Below are 16,329 nucleotides of genomic sequence, written 5' to 3'. Positions count from 1 at the left end.
CATTTTATGTACCCAAAGGAACTTCTGTTGTGTAGATCAGAAGAGTGTATATCAGTATTGATTACTCAGAGGTTACTCAGAGGTTTCAGAAATCTACTCTACGGAGTACACAAACACAGGTGCTTGGCCAACAGGAGCTAGCATGCAGTTCTGTTGTACATATTAAAAGCGAGTGATGCCCCAAAACCCAAATTGAAACTCAGTATGTCATTCTGGGTGTTGTGTTCATACAGCAGATGATAAACCAGTCATAGTAAAGGTCTTTGGCAATGAGCCTCCTCTTAATATTTTAGCTAAATAAATTTGCTACTTTAGCATCATTTCTGGTTTACCTGTTTCTCCATTGTGTCTTATACAACAGACCAAGGTTGTGTGCGCAAAATAAACGCTGACATAGTCGATACTTGCCATTTTTTTATCTGCCATCTCTGGCTATCTATAGTCGATCTGCTAATATCCGTCCTGTGCACTCACTGAGCGCTCTCTTCTCTTTATCATTACTAGACACGCCCCTTACTGCTTATTGGCTTCAAGTTTGTTTTGGGACTCGCTCCGACGCTGTGGTCAAAAGTGTTTTTTCAGAAATCACTTAGTACACCTTTAATGCCATTAAATTGGATGTTGTATTAGGGGCCATTCACACAGAATCTATGTTTGCATTCCAAAGCTTTGCTTTTTCATTGTTTTTCTATGTTAACGTGCTAGACGGTTACGTTTGACGTTTGCATCTATTGCAGCATCTCGCGCATGACATGGCATTATAAAAACATGGAGCTCAAGTTAAACAAGTTCTAACAGTTTTTAAAACTTAAAAAAATAAATGTTTTTAGACCTTCTAGAGCTTTTTTGTTTTGTTTTTTTGCTCATTTTTGCGCATCATTATGAACTGCTGACAAATTTACAATGCAGCAACATTTGAAAATAGCTAAAAGCATTTGTGTTCATGTACTTGTGTAGAGTAACTCTTGCTGCAGACCGGTCTCAAATCGATCCAGTTCAGAGGTGTTGAAAGAATGTATTCTAGGGTGAAATTATGACTTCATTACAGACTTTTGTAAATTGGCTCTTCATTGAAGGAAGACATGAGATTTGTGTGTTGTGAATTAGTGTATTATTTATTATTTCAACTAAATTATTAATTTGTGTATTATAATTCTATTTATTGAAATAACTGTCTAACTGTTGTGCTGAAGTATTTGGTTATCTTTCTTAGATAACAGTCGATCATCACAGATGATTGCTCAGCTGGCATATTCTGATGAAGCATGTGATAATATGCACTTTTATGCTCAGTAAGCAAGTAGCTAGTTTGTCTCACTTCTTAGATGAGAGTGTAACTTGCTTCAAGTTCTGACCTCATTGAAACTCCTCACATGCTGCTGTAGTTTGTTAGGTAAACACATTTAGCACAATAGTTTGGGTGAACAAAAAGAATCGAACAATCCTAGAGTGTTCTTATATTATATTAAAACATGGATGCAGTGTTTTAGATTTTTTATTTTAGGTCTCCAGTATGTGAATTAATCTCTTACTGCTTTAAAAAAATGCATCCATTTGTGCCATCCACTGACTGTATAATTTGTCAAACTCTTTTTTTTTTAAGCAAGAGTTCACCCAAAAATGAGAGGTCTGTTATTTCTTCACCCTCATGTTAATCCAAAAACCCTTTCATTCTTTATGGAGCATAAAAGGAGAAATCTATCAAAATGTTGATTCTGTAATTTCTATAATGAAAGTGAAAAGTGAATGAACTAATATATATATATAATAGAATATATAATATATATATATATATATATATATATATATAGCCCCAGTCCCCATTTGCTTTCATTGTATAGAAGAGAGCAACCTGGGTTTGCTCAATTTCTTCCATTGTGTTCAATGGAAGAAATAGTCTTAAAGATTTTGAAAAACATGAACCTAAAAATAATGCCAGAATTTTCATTTTTGGATTGATTCAGTGGATGATCTTTTCATTCATGTATAAAGCTTTAGGATTTCTACATTTCAGGCTTGACAGTCGTGCTGAGAATAAAATGTGCTTCATTGTTTCAGTGAAATACAAGAAAGAGAACAGTAGATTTTGATAAACAAGTGTCCAAATGTGAAAGACGGGAGAAAATCATCTTTTGCTTCTGTTTTGAGCACTTACTTTCTGTCCTCTTCTGCCATGTCACTCAATTTTAAGTATTTATTTTGCCTGTGAAATTTGAACTGTCATATCGGTCTTTTCCTGCTCTCTTTAATCGATTTCTAATATCTTTCTGATCTATTTTTGAACAAATGGCTTGCAGCATATTGCAAGTGTTACACTGAACTGTTTGTTGAATGACTTCTGATGTATTGTTTATACCTGTTAGAGGTGTGAGTGCACATGGTCATGTTTATATGGGCTACGTCTAAAAATATGACCCTCGTTTTCTAACTAAGAGAGCATAGTTTCAACAGAAATCCTGTCTGTTTATAAGACAAGCTCATCTGATACATTTTGTTTTGGTGTTTTAAAGTTGTGCAAACACTGTACAGTTGATGTGAACCTTGCTCCTGTTTATAATTTGCCCAGCAATATGCTTTTTCACTCAGTTATGATATAAAGCAAATGCTTTATTGTTATAAACATGGCCAATGAGATCTGATTGCCTTTAGTTACTGCACACGGTTTCTCTAAGCTTGTAAATGCGGTAGGCTTATTAAAAAAGCCACAAGCTCGCTTATGTTTGTGTGCTTTTATAGTTTTACTCCGTGGTGAATCTCACAAAAACCTGTCAAGAACATATTTCACCTCAAGTCAGCAGAAATAAATGTGTTTTTCAGAAATAAAATGAAGCTTATTTAAGGACTATTATTATTTTTTTCATAGACTTTAATTGCAATTATTACGAAATCCGTAAATAATCATTACCATTATCACAAAAGTACAATATTTGTATCGTAATGCAAATCTAATAAGATTTTTTTGGAAGAGTAAAACATCCAGATGCTTTTCATACATGAGTTTTTGTCAAAAATCGCTCTTTAAAATAATGTCAAAAAGACTTCATTTTCTTTATTTAAAAACAAATACATTTTTCTTTCCTTTGGTTTTGGATGGGAATTGTGACTCAAACATGTTTTCGTGAGATTTGCCCTCTTAATGAGACCAAGCATTGATTTGCTGTGTATGAATCCAGTGCTTTGAATTAAAGAGGAATACCTGGTTGTGCAAGAATCGATTGTGTTGTGTTTTCTCTGCCTCTCGCTCATGTTTGGCCTTTCTCTTTATCTCAGAGGTGCTATTTATAGTTGCCCTGTTTTTTCCTCTCTATCTCTGAATCTTTTTTCCTTGTGTCACTGGAGCTAAAGTGTATCTCCACATCACATAACTGATCATCTGATGGGGGGCGCCAGTGCCTCTCATTTACATTTTGTATCTATTACATGGGGTACAGTAATGGCCAAGGGGCTACAGCTCTTCTCAGTCTGAGAGGGCATTAAAATAGAATAGGAAATATAAAATATAAGAAGAGAAGACTGAGAGCTAAATGAAAATATACTCTTATTTCACCTTATTTAAGCAGTATTTTAATTCCGACATGCCAGTTGTCCTAAATCAATACTCTCACCTAGTGTTGTGGATGTATCATGTAAAAACAAAATGTTTTCAGTTACCGATGCCAAATGTACTTTTTGCAATAAGCCATGATTAATTTATTCAGGATTCATTTAAAACAGTATTTATTAGGCTATACTAGTAGGAATTTAGTCTTAATCTCATGTTACTTTATATGTTTTTTTTTTTACATTTTATTTGTATTTTTATTATTATTATTAAAAATAACGTCATTTATTTAGGAGTAAAAAAAAATTTGAGAAAATAATTACTAAGGCTTTTTCTGTCATTTTTATCTTGAGTTAAAATAACACTCCCTAAAACAGTCTTCTTCATTTTTACAATGCTATCTTTTGATTTTGGGGTGAAGTATGACCTGGACATGTTCTTGACAGATTTTGTGAGTTTCATCTGGAATGTAAAGAGGTGAGAGAGAAGAGATGAATGGAGTTAGAAGGAAGCAGTCCAGACTGTGTCAGTAGGATCACAGATGGTCGTTTAGCCTCCCAAAGAGACCCATCGTTCAGTAATCATTTAACACCGCAGGCCTGCTGTCCCCTTCCACACAGTTTTGCCTCTTCTGCTCTGACCCTCATGCCATGTGTTTGTGTCGCCCATACTGCGTCCATGTACTCACCCACCAATCACCTCCACAGCTCCATCAAGGCTGATTAACAGCCTGAGTTGTTCAGCTACATCTGGTGTACACGTCCCTCACGGCGCAGTGCTGTTTCGAGCTGCTTTGCACTCTGTTGGTTAGGATTGCATACCCGTGTGCTGTTTGTGCCAAGCTTGGAGCAGTGCAGTGTAGATTCACTGACTCGCAGCTTGATTCATGTTGACACCCTTACTGTCATTTCCTATCTCTCTCCGCTCTCCCTGCACTGTCCTCCCCTCACCAGGCTTACGTAAGACCCGCGCTTTACACAGTGTCCTAACTAGACATGACGAGTTTCCAGTGACAAGTCATTTCTCTGTTCACACTTAAAGCGAAAATGCAGCAAAATCACATATTTCATGTTTAACAGCTGCTTGTGCTCACCACAGATGAAGATCAATCAAAACTGACCTTACTTTAAATCATGCTCTTGGTCATTTTGTGAATGACTCATCAGTGCACATTATTAACTTTCTCCGCCTCTTAAACAACTTTCCCATTTGACTGACATCATCAGTCCCTTTTGTTTTTAGCCCCGCCCCTCCAACTACTTCTTATATATACACACTCAAAACAACACAAACAATAAACTAACTGTAAAATGGTAACACTTTACAATAAGTTCCTATAAGTTAACATTAGCTTATGCATTAAGGGATAATGTGCATCCAGCCGGTTGTTATAGCAGAATAAGCCCTGATAGGGTGATCGGGACCCCGACGCGAAGCGGTTGGAGCATTTTTTTAAGGGATTAGTTATCTTATAATCCATTACAGCATACAAAACAATGGTAACAAAATGGCAGCATCTGCGTTTGTATAAAACGAGAGAGTGAGTCCGCGATACAAGGATGACACATCAAATAATTGTACATAATTTTGAATTGAGTTTTAATATTTTATTAGCTAAACAAATGCAAAGGTTCCACCAAGAAAAAACTGTTCCTGGCAAGAATATAGTGCCGCCTTCAGTTACCTGGATGAGCCTGTGTTATCAGCTTTTACCAGTGGTTATCGAGGGATAACATACCTCAAACATACCGTGACTGACCAATCAGAATCAAGTTTTCCATAGAGCCGTGTAATAACTAACATTAAAGAGCAGGTCAGATGGTATTTTAAAGTGTCCTAATATTGTGTTGGAGTGCCCTACAACAGGTTTAAATGCATCTAAGGTCAGAAAACATAGTCATTTTCTCAGAATATATATTTAATATTAGAGTCATTTGCCAATGATTTGCCAAACCCCTCCCTTCCTCAAGCCTACTCTGCTCTGATTGGTCAGCTGGCCAAACCTGTTGTGATTGGCACAGAGAGGAGTCTTTGAGCCAGTTAGCCAGCGCTACCATTGACAAAGCACCTTTACATAAAACAATATAGCGCTCCAATCCGTTCTTATAATAATTACATAAAATACAAAAACACTTATGCAAGTGAATCGTGCCCACAGCTGAAGTTTAGCTGCTAAACTGTGAACACTTGGTGGATACGTAAGCCGAGTGCTAAACCAAAATATGTCTACTGTAATGTTTGAAGAACGACAGACAAAAGATGCTGTCTTAACTTTTAATCAGAAGGCAGAACAGCTGTATCACAGGCGCAGCAGCCTAACATTCGCTCATCTCTCCCGCATTAACCCTGTAACTGCTGGTGCAGCACAATAAACAGCAATTTCACAATGATTATAAAGTCTGTGTGCTACACTACATTCTTTATTATTAAACAAAGCAATTAGAACAATGTCAGTCTACAATAATCGACATATTCTTAGGAAATAGTAGGTTCACAGCGAACTACTTCAGTAAGACAATAATATTGTGCTTCACCTGGAAACCTAATGCTGCACTAGGTATACATCACATATTAACATAAAAACTTTTTTTTGAGCACTCAGTTGAAAACGTACACATAGTGTATCAATCGTACTTACAGGTTGTGGTTTGGAGATCTTGTTAGTCCAAATTACGAAGGAAGATTAGAAGCCAACGAAGATAAAAGCCAAGATTAGAGAATCAGTCATTGATAAAATGACATGCACACAACAAAAGGTCTGAATTGTATTTCTGTGTTATCCTTGTTTGTGGGCAGGTCAGACTCTGTTCGTATTTTGCGGGCAGGCGGGGATTATGCAGATGTGTTACCCAGTGACACAGTATACCCGTAACAGGCAAAAGATTAGAAAATATAATGACTTGTTAAGGCGATTCAGAACCGACTCTCTCTTTTGAGAGACAATATCTTTATTTATCATGCACTTTTTTGATTAACAACTTTGCAGATTGTTTTCATTTAAGGATAGCTACATTATAAACTGCAAAAGAGATATTTTTCAAAAACCCATATAACCTGCTCTTTAAGAGAATAATTCACTCACTTTCAGGAAAATGTACTCGATTTGGAGAAATTTAGCATTACATCACTTGCGTGTCAATAAATAAGTCCAAACAGCTGATAAAAGCATCACAATTATCCACAAGTAATCCACTCAAGTCCAGTCCATTTTCTAAGAAACAAATCCATCAAGATGTTTTTAAGTCCTCTATCCATAAAATTATTTTCTCCAGTAAAAAAATCTGAATCAGGTGAGAAATCTGCACAGATCAAGCACCGTTTGCAAGCCAAAACAGACCACAACAGGTGGTGAACTAGAAGAAGTGTTCTAATAGATTATGTACTTGTATTTTGGCCAGAAGTGATGGTTTAAAATTAATGATGGAATGATGGATGTATTTCTTAAAAATGAGAAACTTTTCACTTCACAATACATTAACTGATGGACTGGAGTGGTGTGGATTACTTGTGGATTATTGTGATGTTTTTATCAGCTGTTTGGACTCTCATTCTGACGGCACCCATTCACTGCAGAGCATCCACTGGTGAGCAAGTAATGTAATGCTACATTTCCCCAAATCTGTTCTGATGAAGAAACAAACTCATCCACATGCTAGATGAACATTTTCAACACTTTCATTTTTGGGTGATCTTTTGCTTTAAGTAATAATAACAGACAGTTTTGATTGGCAGATTGATATCTTGTCAGTTTGTCTGGTTAATACAAGAACTTAACATGGAAGAGGAAAGAATCAGCTGTCACTTGATTCTTTCACACATTGTAAGCATATAGTGCAAATAGAAAACCACAATAAGTCAACTATACATATATATATATTTCAGTATACAGACAAAATCATAACAGTTTCAAGAGCAGCAAGAACAGTCTGTGACTATATCATAATGGACAGCAAAACAATCATCCCGAAGAAATGGATGACTAATACCTTTGAATGTGAGATTTGATAGTCATGTTCTGTCTACTGCAGAACCTTCAGCTCCACATACTCACACAGACACAGAGAGGAAGTGGAATGATTTTTCTCTGCACCTGAAGGCCTCTGGGGAGGAGCAGGAAGCTTGTTTGATACCAGCAGTCTGACATAAAGTGCACTGTAGGTCATCAGGAGCTGCTGAGCAATCGCCTGAAGAAAACAAGTCACACATTTTTCACTTGAACTGTTACAAGATTCAACCTAAGAGGCAAGGGAAGCTTATAACAAATACACTACTATTCTAAATATAACCAAAAATTTACATGGAACATCATTTACATATAAATAAACAAATACATTATAGGAGGAGGTCTCCCAAACCTGTCCCATTCATTTCCTTATGATGACAATAGCTGGCTTGGTGATGGACAATAATATCATGCATCCTTAATTATCAAGGATTTTTTCATATATTAGAAAATAATATGGTAAACTATTATAATCTCCTATTGATACAATGTGTTGTATTTGATACATTTTAATTTTCTGCCTAAATTTAATCAGCTTTCATGTAAAATTATCATTCAAACCACCAGTGTTTAGAATATAGGGACACTGACTGATTTGTGTATTATTTATATTAATATTTCTTTTTTCACCTGATTTGAGAGAGTGGTGTCAGGCATCAAGCTGAAGTTTTTGGTGAGTTTAGAGTCTTCTCGTTGACTAGTTGATGCGCTTCGCTCTCGTCCCTCCAGCAGCGGCTGCTCTTCATCTGGGAGCTCCTCGTCCTGTACTCCAGCCTCGGGATCCAGGGTCGTGACCTCGGTCACTAGAACTAGGTGGGACATTCTTTTCTTGAGTTTTTTCTGCAGAGTAAAACGGGAACTTTGTGACAGTATTTCGTTCTCACGCATGCAGTGTTATTTTAGTATCACTGAGATACTATTATAGTTTTATTCATATTTTTAATTAATTTTAGTTACAGTTTTGTAGTACATTTTGATGTCTGTTGTGCATCTTTTTATTAGTTTTTGCTTTTTTAATTTTTTTTATTCATTTTATTTCTGTATTAGTTATTTTAGTACATCAAGTAAAAGTAAGAAATAATGCAAGGCAACTAGCTGAAATAAAATAAGTTTACTTTTTATATCATTTTACTTTATTTCAGTTAACAAAAAGTTTTTTTTCTTTTAATTTTAGTTTAATGTGCGCACTACAGTTGTTTGGTGTACCACTATTTTTGTAGTCCAAAACATCTCTGTATTGATTATTTTCTGTGGAGCCCTGAAGCATCAACATAAGAACAAATCAGTGTACAAAAGCAAGCCAACCTGTACTTGATCCCTGACAAAACTCATGTCGTCCAGCGCTTCAGTCAGAGATGTCAGACATGGGGACAAGTCCCAGTACACACAGAAGAGCTGCAGACAGAAAGAACGATCAAGAAGAAGAGCAGTTAAACAGTCTGTTCATGGCTCTAAACATTATAACTTCCATCTGATTACAGAAGAAAAACATCAAGATAAGAGTGCGACTCAGGAAGGCATTCAGTTATCTGATTATACAGTACAGTTCACAATCTCTTTTATTCTCATGCCACTAAACCAGTAACCGTTTCTCTCAACTCTCTGGCAAATAAATTCTTGCTTGCAAATTCAGAAATCTTATTTACGATGTGATATGCATGCAAATAATTTTGGTCAAAAAAGACAATTTCATTTTAAGAAGATTTTTAGCAATAATGCAAGAAAAATAAGAGCAAAGGATGCTGGAAGGTATATAGCTGATGCTTCACGTGTGTATTTTAAAGGGATCGTTCACACAGAAATGACAGTTCTGTCTTCATTTACACACCTTAATGTTGTTCCAAACCTGTTTGACTTTATGTATTCCCTAGAACAAAAAAGCTGATATTTTGAAGAATGTTGTTAACCAACATGAACAATTTTGGTGAACAATGACTTTGTATGGACAAAAATAACACAGAGACATGCAAAATAAAGAGCGTCAAACAGGTTTGGAACAGCGGGGGGGGGGGGGGCGGCTGAGGTGTAAAGAGAACCTGAAAACTGTACTTGAGTAAAAGTACAGGTGCCTTACAGTGAAAATTACTCCACTACAAGTTACAAGTCACCAATTTCAAAAACTTGAGTATCTGATTTTAACAGTACTTAAGTGTTTCACTTATACTAAATACAGACTCAAATATGCACATGTCAAGAGTGAAGAACAAGAGAGGGTTGATTTGTGAGAAGTGCAATCACGTTTATTTTATAAAACCAAAATAAAACTGAACACCTAAAAAAAACAACTACAACAGTATCCTTCAAAAAGGTCTCTTCAGTATAACAGATGAATAAAATAAAGTTGTTGGGTTTTTTTGGCTTAATTTGTTTATTGATTTAAATACAGGAGAATAGTGAAGAATACACTGAATGAGCTGGTTTCAGCCTCATTGCTGTTGCTAAGGAACTGGCATTCACATAAAGTAGCCTTGTTGACAAGTTTGGGTGAGTACGGACAAAACGCACAAGAAATAGTACTTCCAGTGCCCTGTAGTTGGTGATATCACTTCTTTTCAAAATGTGCAATTGCAACACTCATTACAAATATAGTGGAGTGAAGAGTACAAATGCTTATTCAAAAATGTAGTGAAATAGAGAGTAAAAGTTGCAAATATCTTTAAAACTCAGTAAAACTACAGAGTATCCAAAAAAATACTCAAGCACAGTAATTAATTACATCTACTCAAATACTTTACACCTCTGCATGAGGGTGAATAAGAAATGACGACAGTGTTCAAATATGGGTGAAATATCCCTTTAAATTTCTCATGCAGCCACAGAGGATGATGGGAAATGTTGTTTTTCGAGTAAGGTACCACATAAACTGGTTAATCAGTAATAAAATTGTGTACAAAGTACATCATACAATCAAAGCTGATGATCAATACCTGTTACCTACTTCCACAAAACTTTAATTGACTCCTTACCCAATTCAAAAAGGCCTAAAGTATGATGATCGTGCTGACAACACTTGCAGGCAGAATGATTCGAGATACGGTATACAGTAAACACGCATTATAGTGCAGAAGTAATTACCTGCAGATTTCCTCTGCATTTCTGGACCCAGTCAGCCACTCCCAACAGCAGCTTGTGCCTGGCCATGTGCTCATTAACCCCCACCAACCGCACGTCTGTGTTCATGTTGATCTGAAACAGATACACCTGTTAATGTTAGCTACAAGGGGATACGGGTTCATCTTTTCAATGACGTCATCAGAGGTGATATGTCATGTGACAGCCCACCTCTTTGTTGCTGTAGTGGAAGATGAGGTTGATGGCGGCGGTGAGGATCACGGACACCAGACTGACACACAGGCAGAGCGCCCAGAACTCCGCTGTGCTGCCATCGAGGTACAGGTGAATGGTCGAGTACACAGCGCACCACAGCACCAGATACAAGAGCTGCAACAGATGTGGAACACGCAAAACAGTCCTGATCCTCCAAATTCCTGCCTGCTTATTTCTGCATTCTACTGATTGGAAGTGTTTCGTGCAAAATAGTGAAAGGTGGTCATATGGTAAATGTCAAGCCTGTGAAGAACTTGATTTCTGAATCCAATTGCACTATTGTTTTGTTTTCTTGTACTGTTGAATAGTTAACAATGGTACTATATGTCACTATATTTGCTTTAAAAAATAAATAAATAAATAAATAAATAAATAAAGCTTCTGAACATTTTACATTTTTAGTAATTACCATTATATTTATTGGTCATTCTCATAAGTTTCTTATATCAATGCAGTATTTTTTTACTGTATTACAGTAAAGATATTATTATAAAGGCCTGTTTACACCAAGGACAATAGCTAAAAACAGTAAGGATAAATATAAGGTTTTAATAATCAAGAATATGGAAATTCATACCACAACTATAATGATAACAACACAGTCGCCTTATCTTTTTAGTTATCGTTCTTGGTATGAACGGCCATGAATTATTATTTTTTTTAAATCAGCCTAAATGAAAGGCACAACAGCAATACTACAGTGATTTAAATAAGTACAACTTAATAAACATTTAAATAATTTACTTTTTTAATTTACCATTTATTATATGTTTGGTTTAATTAGTGAAAGTGAAAATATTTTTATTTATTTTTTTTGCAATACAGTAATAAAGAAAAATGTAAGTCTTAACACTTGTCTTACTTTTGATTTTGGATTGAAATAGGACCTGGGCATATAAATAACAGGTTCTATGAGTTTTGCTTAGTGCTGGAATGTGTGTGTGAACAGTTTTTCGTACTGGTGACATGATGACATTGAAAATGTTTGAGTTGAAAAGCAGGTATCTTCTGATGGATGGGTGGTCCAGTGCTAGATGAAGTGGACCCTCAAAGTCTTCTGTTGGAATCTGAAATAGATTTAACATCAAAATACAACATGGAAGTAAGACGTTGATTAATTTAGAAATGAGTAGAAATGATTGCATGCTGGAAATTTACTAGCCTGGAAGCCTTTGGTTTCCAGAAGAGTCCTGCAGTGTGAGAAGTCAAAGGTGGGAGTGAACCAAGTGGATGTGGACACACAAGCCACACACTGACCTGACAGAAAGACACTTTAAATTTAAAACTGAAATCTCATCTTTAATAGGCTGGTGTCTCTTAGCCTATTAAGAATTAAAAATGAAAGTAATGCATTTGAAAGAAGGAAAGTGGATTAACTGGATCACATATTTTCCATTCCTGTGGCCTTAAAGAAGATCTACAGTATGACATAGTATGAAAAACTCATCAGAGCATTACAGACATTTAATTCAGGACACGTTCACACTCAGTTTTTGATGATTTTGGTTAGCTGGTTTGATATTAATACTGAAAGAGGACAGGCATAGAGAGAAACGGGGTTAACGCGTACCATTCCTCCATGTGGACGCTGTGCCTGGTTCTCCTGCCGTGACGGACTGTCCTGTGGGGGATTCAACATCACCTCTTTCCTCTCCGTTACACTGCCGCTCCCTCTCCTCCATGGTAACGGCCACTGTCAGAACCTGCTGGAAAACACACGCACCCAAATATTACCAAACACTGTCACTGCAATTTAAGTTGCCTATTAAAGAAAATTATGATCAAACTGTACAAAATGAGTGCTCAAGGCAAAACACCAAATGTGTATAGGGTGAATATTTCATCAAATATACTTCACCCATTGATTAAGACAACTGTTTTTGTATTTATATAACAGAAATGTTATGTTTAAATATGCAAATGAGGCAGTATCTATTTGATAGTGCACTCATTTGAATACTTTTCAAGGACATAAATCTCAAGCCAGGTTTAAAATGACTGTTTCTTTCTTTTTTTTCTTCTTTTTTTTTTTTGCAGAGGGGATGGTGGATTTATATTTTTATCCACCCATAAATAAAAAATACAGTCGTCAACAACACACACGCAACACACACACACACACACACACACACACATATATATATATATATAATAAAACGTTTACTTTGTTTAAGGTACATGATGGCCACATTGGTTTCTCATTTTAGTTTACTTTATTATTTAGTTTATTTTAGTTTAGTTAACTGTGACTACAGTTTCCCTAAAACATGTAAACCAATGAATAAGTCATTGGAGCAAATTCTTAAAGTCACATTGACAACAGATCATTTCTTCCATACTGTGACGTACATCCCGAGTATAACAGAAAAAGTAAAAAATGAAGGCGGGGCGAGACTTATTCTGTGCATTAGTTGTTTATTGAATGTTGAGATGTGGGCATGTCACTCAAGTGTAGGCAGATGAACGTGAGGCGGGTTTAAATGAACTAAATGATTGGAGAAATCCTGCATACGTCTGTTATTTCACTAGAAGATCCAGCTCATGACATTTTGATTAAAAATGACGAGGTAATGAATCACAATAACATGGATTTTAGTAAAAAAAGATTTTAATTTCATGCCGACTTTAATTTATGGCAACAAGCACAACAAACTAATGATGTCTAGAAAGGTCAAGACATATTGTAACGTAAGAAAAGCTAAAATCATAATATAATTTCATAATTCTAAACAGCATTCAAATGAGATCTCGCACTCAGAAAGGAAACAGCCAAAAAAATATCAATGACGAAGGCAAACCTTTGGTCAGGGCCCAGTTTGTCTCAGTCGATGTTTTTGGCACGTTGCACTGCCTGTTTAAGGACAGGAAACACCAATCTTGCAGTCAACTTCTCCTTTTAGAGTTTCGTGTACAAGAAAGTGAGGAAGATGTTAGATGTCTCAACAATAAAGAAACTGACAGCATTTCTTAACCTTTTTTTTTTAACATTCTGTATGCTTTTTTGAGTTATTGTAAGTGGCTGCAAGCAGTGTTTTTACATAATATGCATCATTATAGAGAAACTGCTTCAGAGAGCTGTGAATGTTTTACCGCTATGACCCACGGAACTGAAATCATGATGCTTTTACAGCAAGTTCAACAAACCTGTAAGACACGAAAGCATTCACAGCTGACTCCACTGCAGCCTGCAAGCTGAAGAAAATGATAGACACATAGATATTATACAGCATGTGTGGTGTATATACACAGCTTACCCTGAAAATGATCCCTCCATCTCATTCTCACTCACCTTTGCTAGTTGTTGAATACAGCAAACATGTTTAACTGCTGAAGAACAGAGTGAGAATGTAACAGCAAATCCATTTCTTCATTTCTCTCAGTGTGTCTGCCTCAGTTTCTTTTAGTCATGTCTGCTGTTGCCACAACCTTCCCTCTTTTTTCCTTGTTAGGCTCCTCCCAGTTTTAACTCTCATTGATTTATCTCTTCATACTTGTTTTGTCTTTCTCTCATTTTTCCCCCCATCAGGCTCCTCTCATGGTCACGTAGGATCTTTCTTTCTCTTTCACTCTCTGTGAGTGTGTCTTCCTCCTTTACGCAACCTGATTTTAAACCCTCCCCCTCGTGCTATTCCTCTATCTCTTTATTTTGTGTCGTTTCTTTTCCTCTCAGCTTGTGACTCAGCTCAGTGTGAACACATGACTGCAGGAATGTACACAATTTCACAGAGCCATGGCGAAAAGTGTGTGTCTGTGCTTGAATGTGTGTGAGCCCAGCAATAAGAAAGAGAAAGGAGATACAGTAATAATGCTGTGGTTTTTCTACGTGTATTTGCTGTTGCCAAAACTGGTGCTGGTCATTGAGTTTGTAGAAAATAAACAAAACAGGTTTTGAGTTAAAAGTCCAATTGCACTGTTCTCTAACAGTGGCTTAGTATGTTGGTTTTGTACACCTGCCAATTGTGTTAAATTAGTATGTATATATATATATATATATATATATATATATATATATATATATAGATATATATATATATATATATATTTATTTTGATTGAACTATGTCCTCCTTATCAATGTCATGTCAATGTAAATATCATTATGTTTTTATCATGTCTGTTGGAAGCTATGGCTTTAAGGCCAGGGGGGAAAATAATGTAAAAATAAAAAGCACAAAATAACATTGCCAGTACACTAATGCCATCAACAGGCTAAGTAATCATTTCTAGTTACATCAAAATGTTATATAATAATATGCAGAGGTAACATTTAGGAAAATAAACTATTTGTTGTTGCTGTATTTATTTATTTATTTAAAAATATAAAATTGATATACGTTTATTACAATGTTCAATAAGGTTTTTTTTTTTTGTAATGTACTGTTCTATGATGATGATGATGATGATGATGATTAATATAATGATTTGTAGTATAGAGGGATAATATGCAGCACAGTGGAGACAAATCTGAATTAAATTAGCACATTTCGGTTCAACAACATGTCTTCTTCTGCATTAATATAGAAAGTAAGTGATCAAAATGTAAGATATCTTGCATGTAGTGCAGCACTCAATGCAACACAGGACTGCCTCAGGGTCCTCTGATATCTCTTACACATTTATTACTAAAGCAGCCTCTGTTTTTGTCATGCTGTTTGTTATAACAGAGCTCAGGATGTACTTTTCAACAAACATCTTGTTACCATTTATTCAATAACAAAAATCCAAATCATATAGTCTTCTGAAGGTTAAAGATTCAGGGTCAGATTCAAATTATTAAAGATATTTATGTGTGTATAAAGTGCACCTTTTGTGATGTGGACATAGTCATCTTCCCTCAAGATTCATCTAATGGTGTATAGAATTGGACTCTTCTTCTTTGATCCAGTTCACTTAGAGTAGCCTATACTACATATAAATCACAGGTTTACAGCTCCATATGAACCAAACACATAAAGGCCTACAGCACTGATTGATCAACTTTAATCAAATAAAAAATGATTGTGGACCTGGCAAATGAGGCAAATAAAAGTGCTGGGAAATAAAAGTGACTCTACACAAGAACACTTGGCCCATTGCATGCAATTAACAAACTGAATCTGTCTTGCAGGTAAGAAATGATGATGATGTAGAAATGATTTGGTTGAGATGTGTCTGATAGCACTGGACTTAGTTTACACTCCGTAATGCCTTAGAAACAATTTTCCCCGTTTTAACAGCTTTTCTATTAGGATAAATCAAATGTATGTAAACATTGTTACGTAAAAAATATCATTACATATTATCTTGTATAATGCCTATACAAAAATGAAAATATTTTTATAGTTTATAGTTCATAAAATGTAACCAAAAATAATAATTAATCGAGTCTACAAAGATCATACCCTCACATTTAAAAAAAAAAAAAAATCGTTTTAAAATAATATATCTTCCGGTTTGGCATGTGACTCTGACGTCACGCG

General features: G+C 35.7%; 1 protein-coding gene across 4 annotated transcripts; it reads right to left on the bottom strand.

The window, feature by feature from the left end:
* Positions 1-5,801: 5,801 nt before the first annotated feature.
* On the bottom strand, positions 5,802-14,464 carry LOC109111502 (transmembrane protein 268-like). 4 transcript variants are annotated; one of them, XM_042776748.1, is made up of 11 exons: positions 14,161-14,464; positions 14,016-14,063; positions 13,670-13,722; positions 12,442-12,574; positions 12,034-12,128; positions 11,831-11,938; positions 10,827-10,985; positions 10,620-10,730; positions 8,850-8,939; positions 8,175-8,384; positions 5,802-7,725 (listed from the first exon to the last, which is right to left on the bottom strand). In XM_042776748.1, the coding sequence occupies exons 4-11, from the start codon at positions 12,551-12,553 to the stop codon at positions 7,561-7,563; spliced, it is 1,050 nt and encodes a 349-aa protein (XP_042632682.1). In that variant the 5' UTR covers positions 12,554-12,574; positions 13,670-13,722; positions 14,016-14,063; positions 14,161-14,464; the 3' UTR covers positions 5,802-7,560. The 4 variants fall into 4 exon arrangements, with proteins under 4 accessions (XP_042632682.1, XP_018979998.1, XP_018979999.1 ...); XM_019124453.2 differs by having other exon boundaries at positions 12,442-12,577; positions 13,670-13,764; positions 14,161-14,463; XM_019124454.2 differs by having other exon boundaries at positions 13,670-13,764; positions 14,161-14,463.
* Positions 14,465-16,329: the final 1,865 nt, after the last annotated feature.

This window comes from Cyprinus carpio, chromosome A19, assembly GCF_018340385.1.
Source record: "Cyprinus carpio isolate SPL01 chromosome A19, ASM1834038v1, whole genome shotgun sequence".
NCBI classification, from domain to species: Eukaryota; Metazoa; Chordata; class Actinopteri; order Cypriniformes; family Cyprinidae; genus Cyprinus; species Cyprinus carpio.
The sequence above is the reverse complement of the archived record's forward strand: the minus strand, read 5'-3'. Positions and strand labels throughout refer to the sequence as shown.

Coding starts and splice junctions, on each gene's coding strand:
- LOC109111502 (XM_042776748.1), bottom strand. CDS start 12,553: ATGGAGGAGAGGGAGCGGCAGTGTAACGGAGAGGAAAGAGGTGATGTT. Junction 8,385..8,849: donor TTGTCAGGGATCAAGTACAG/GTTGGCTTGCTT, acceptor TTTACTCTGCAG/AAAAAACTCAAGAAAAGAAT. Junction 7,726..8,174: donor ACACCACTCTCTCAAATCAG/GTGAAAAAAGAA, acceptor TGTTTTCTTCAG/GCGATTGCTCAGCAGCTCCT.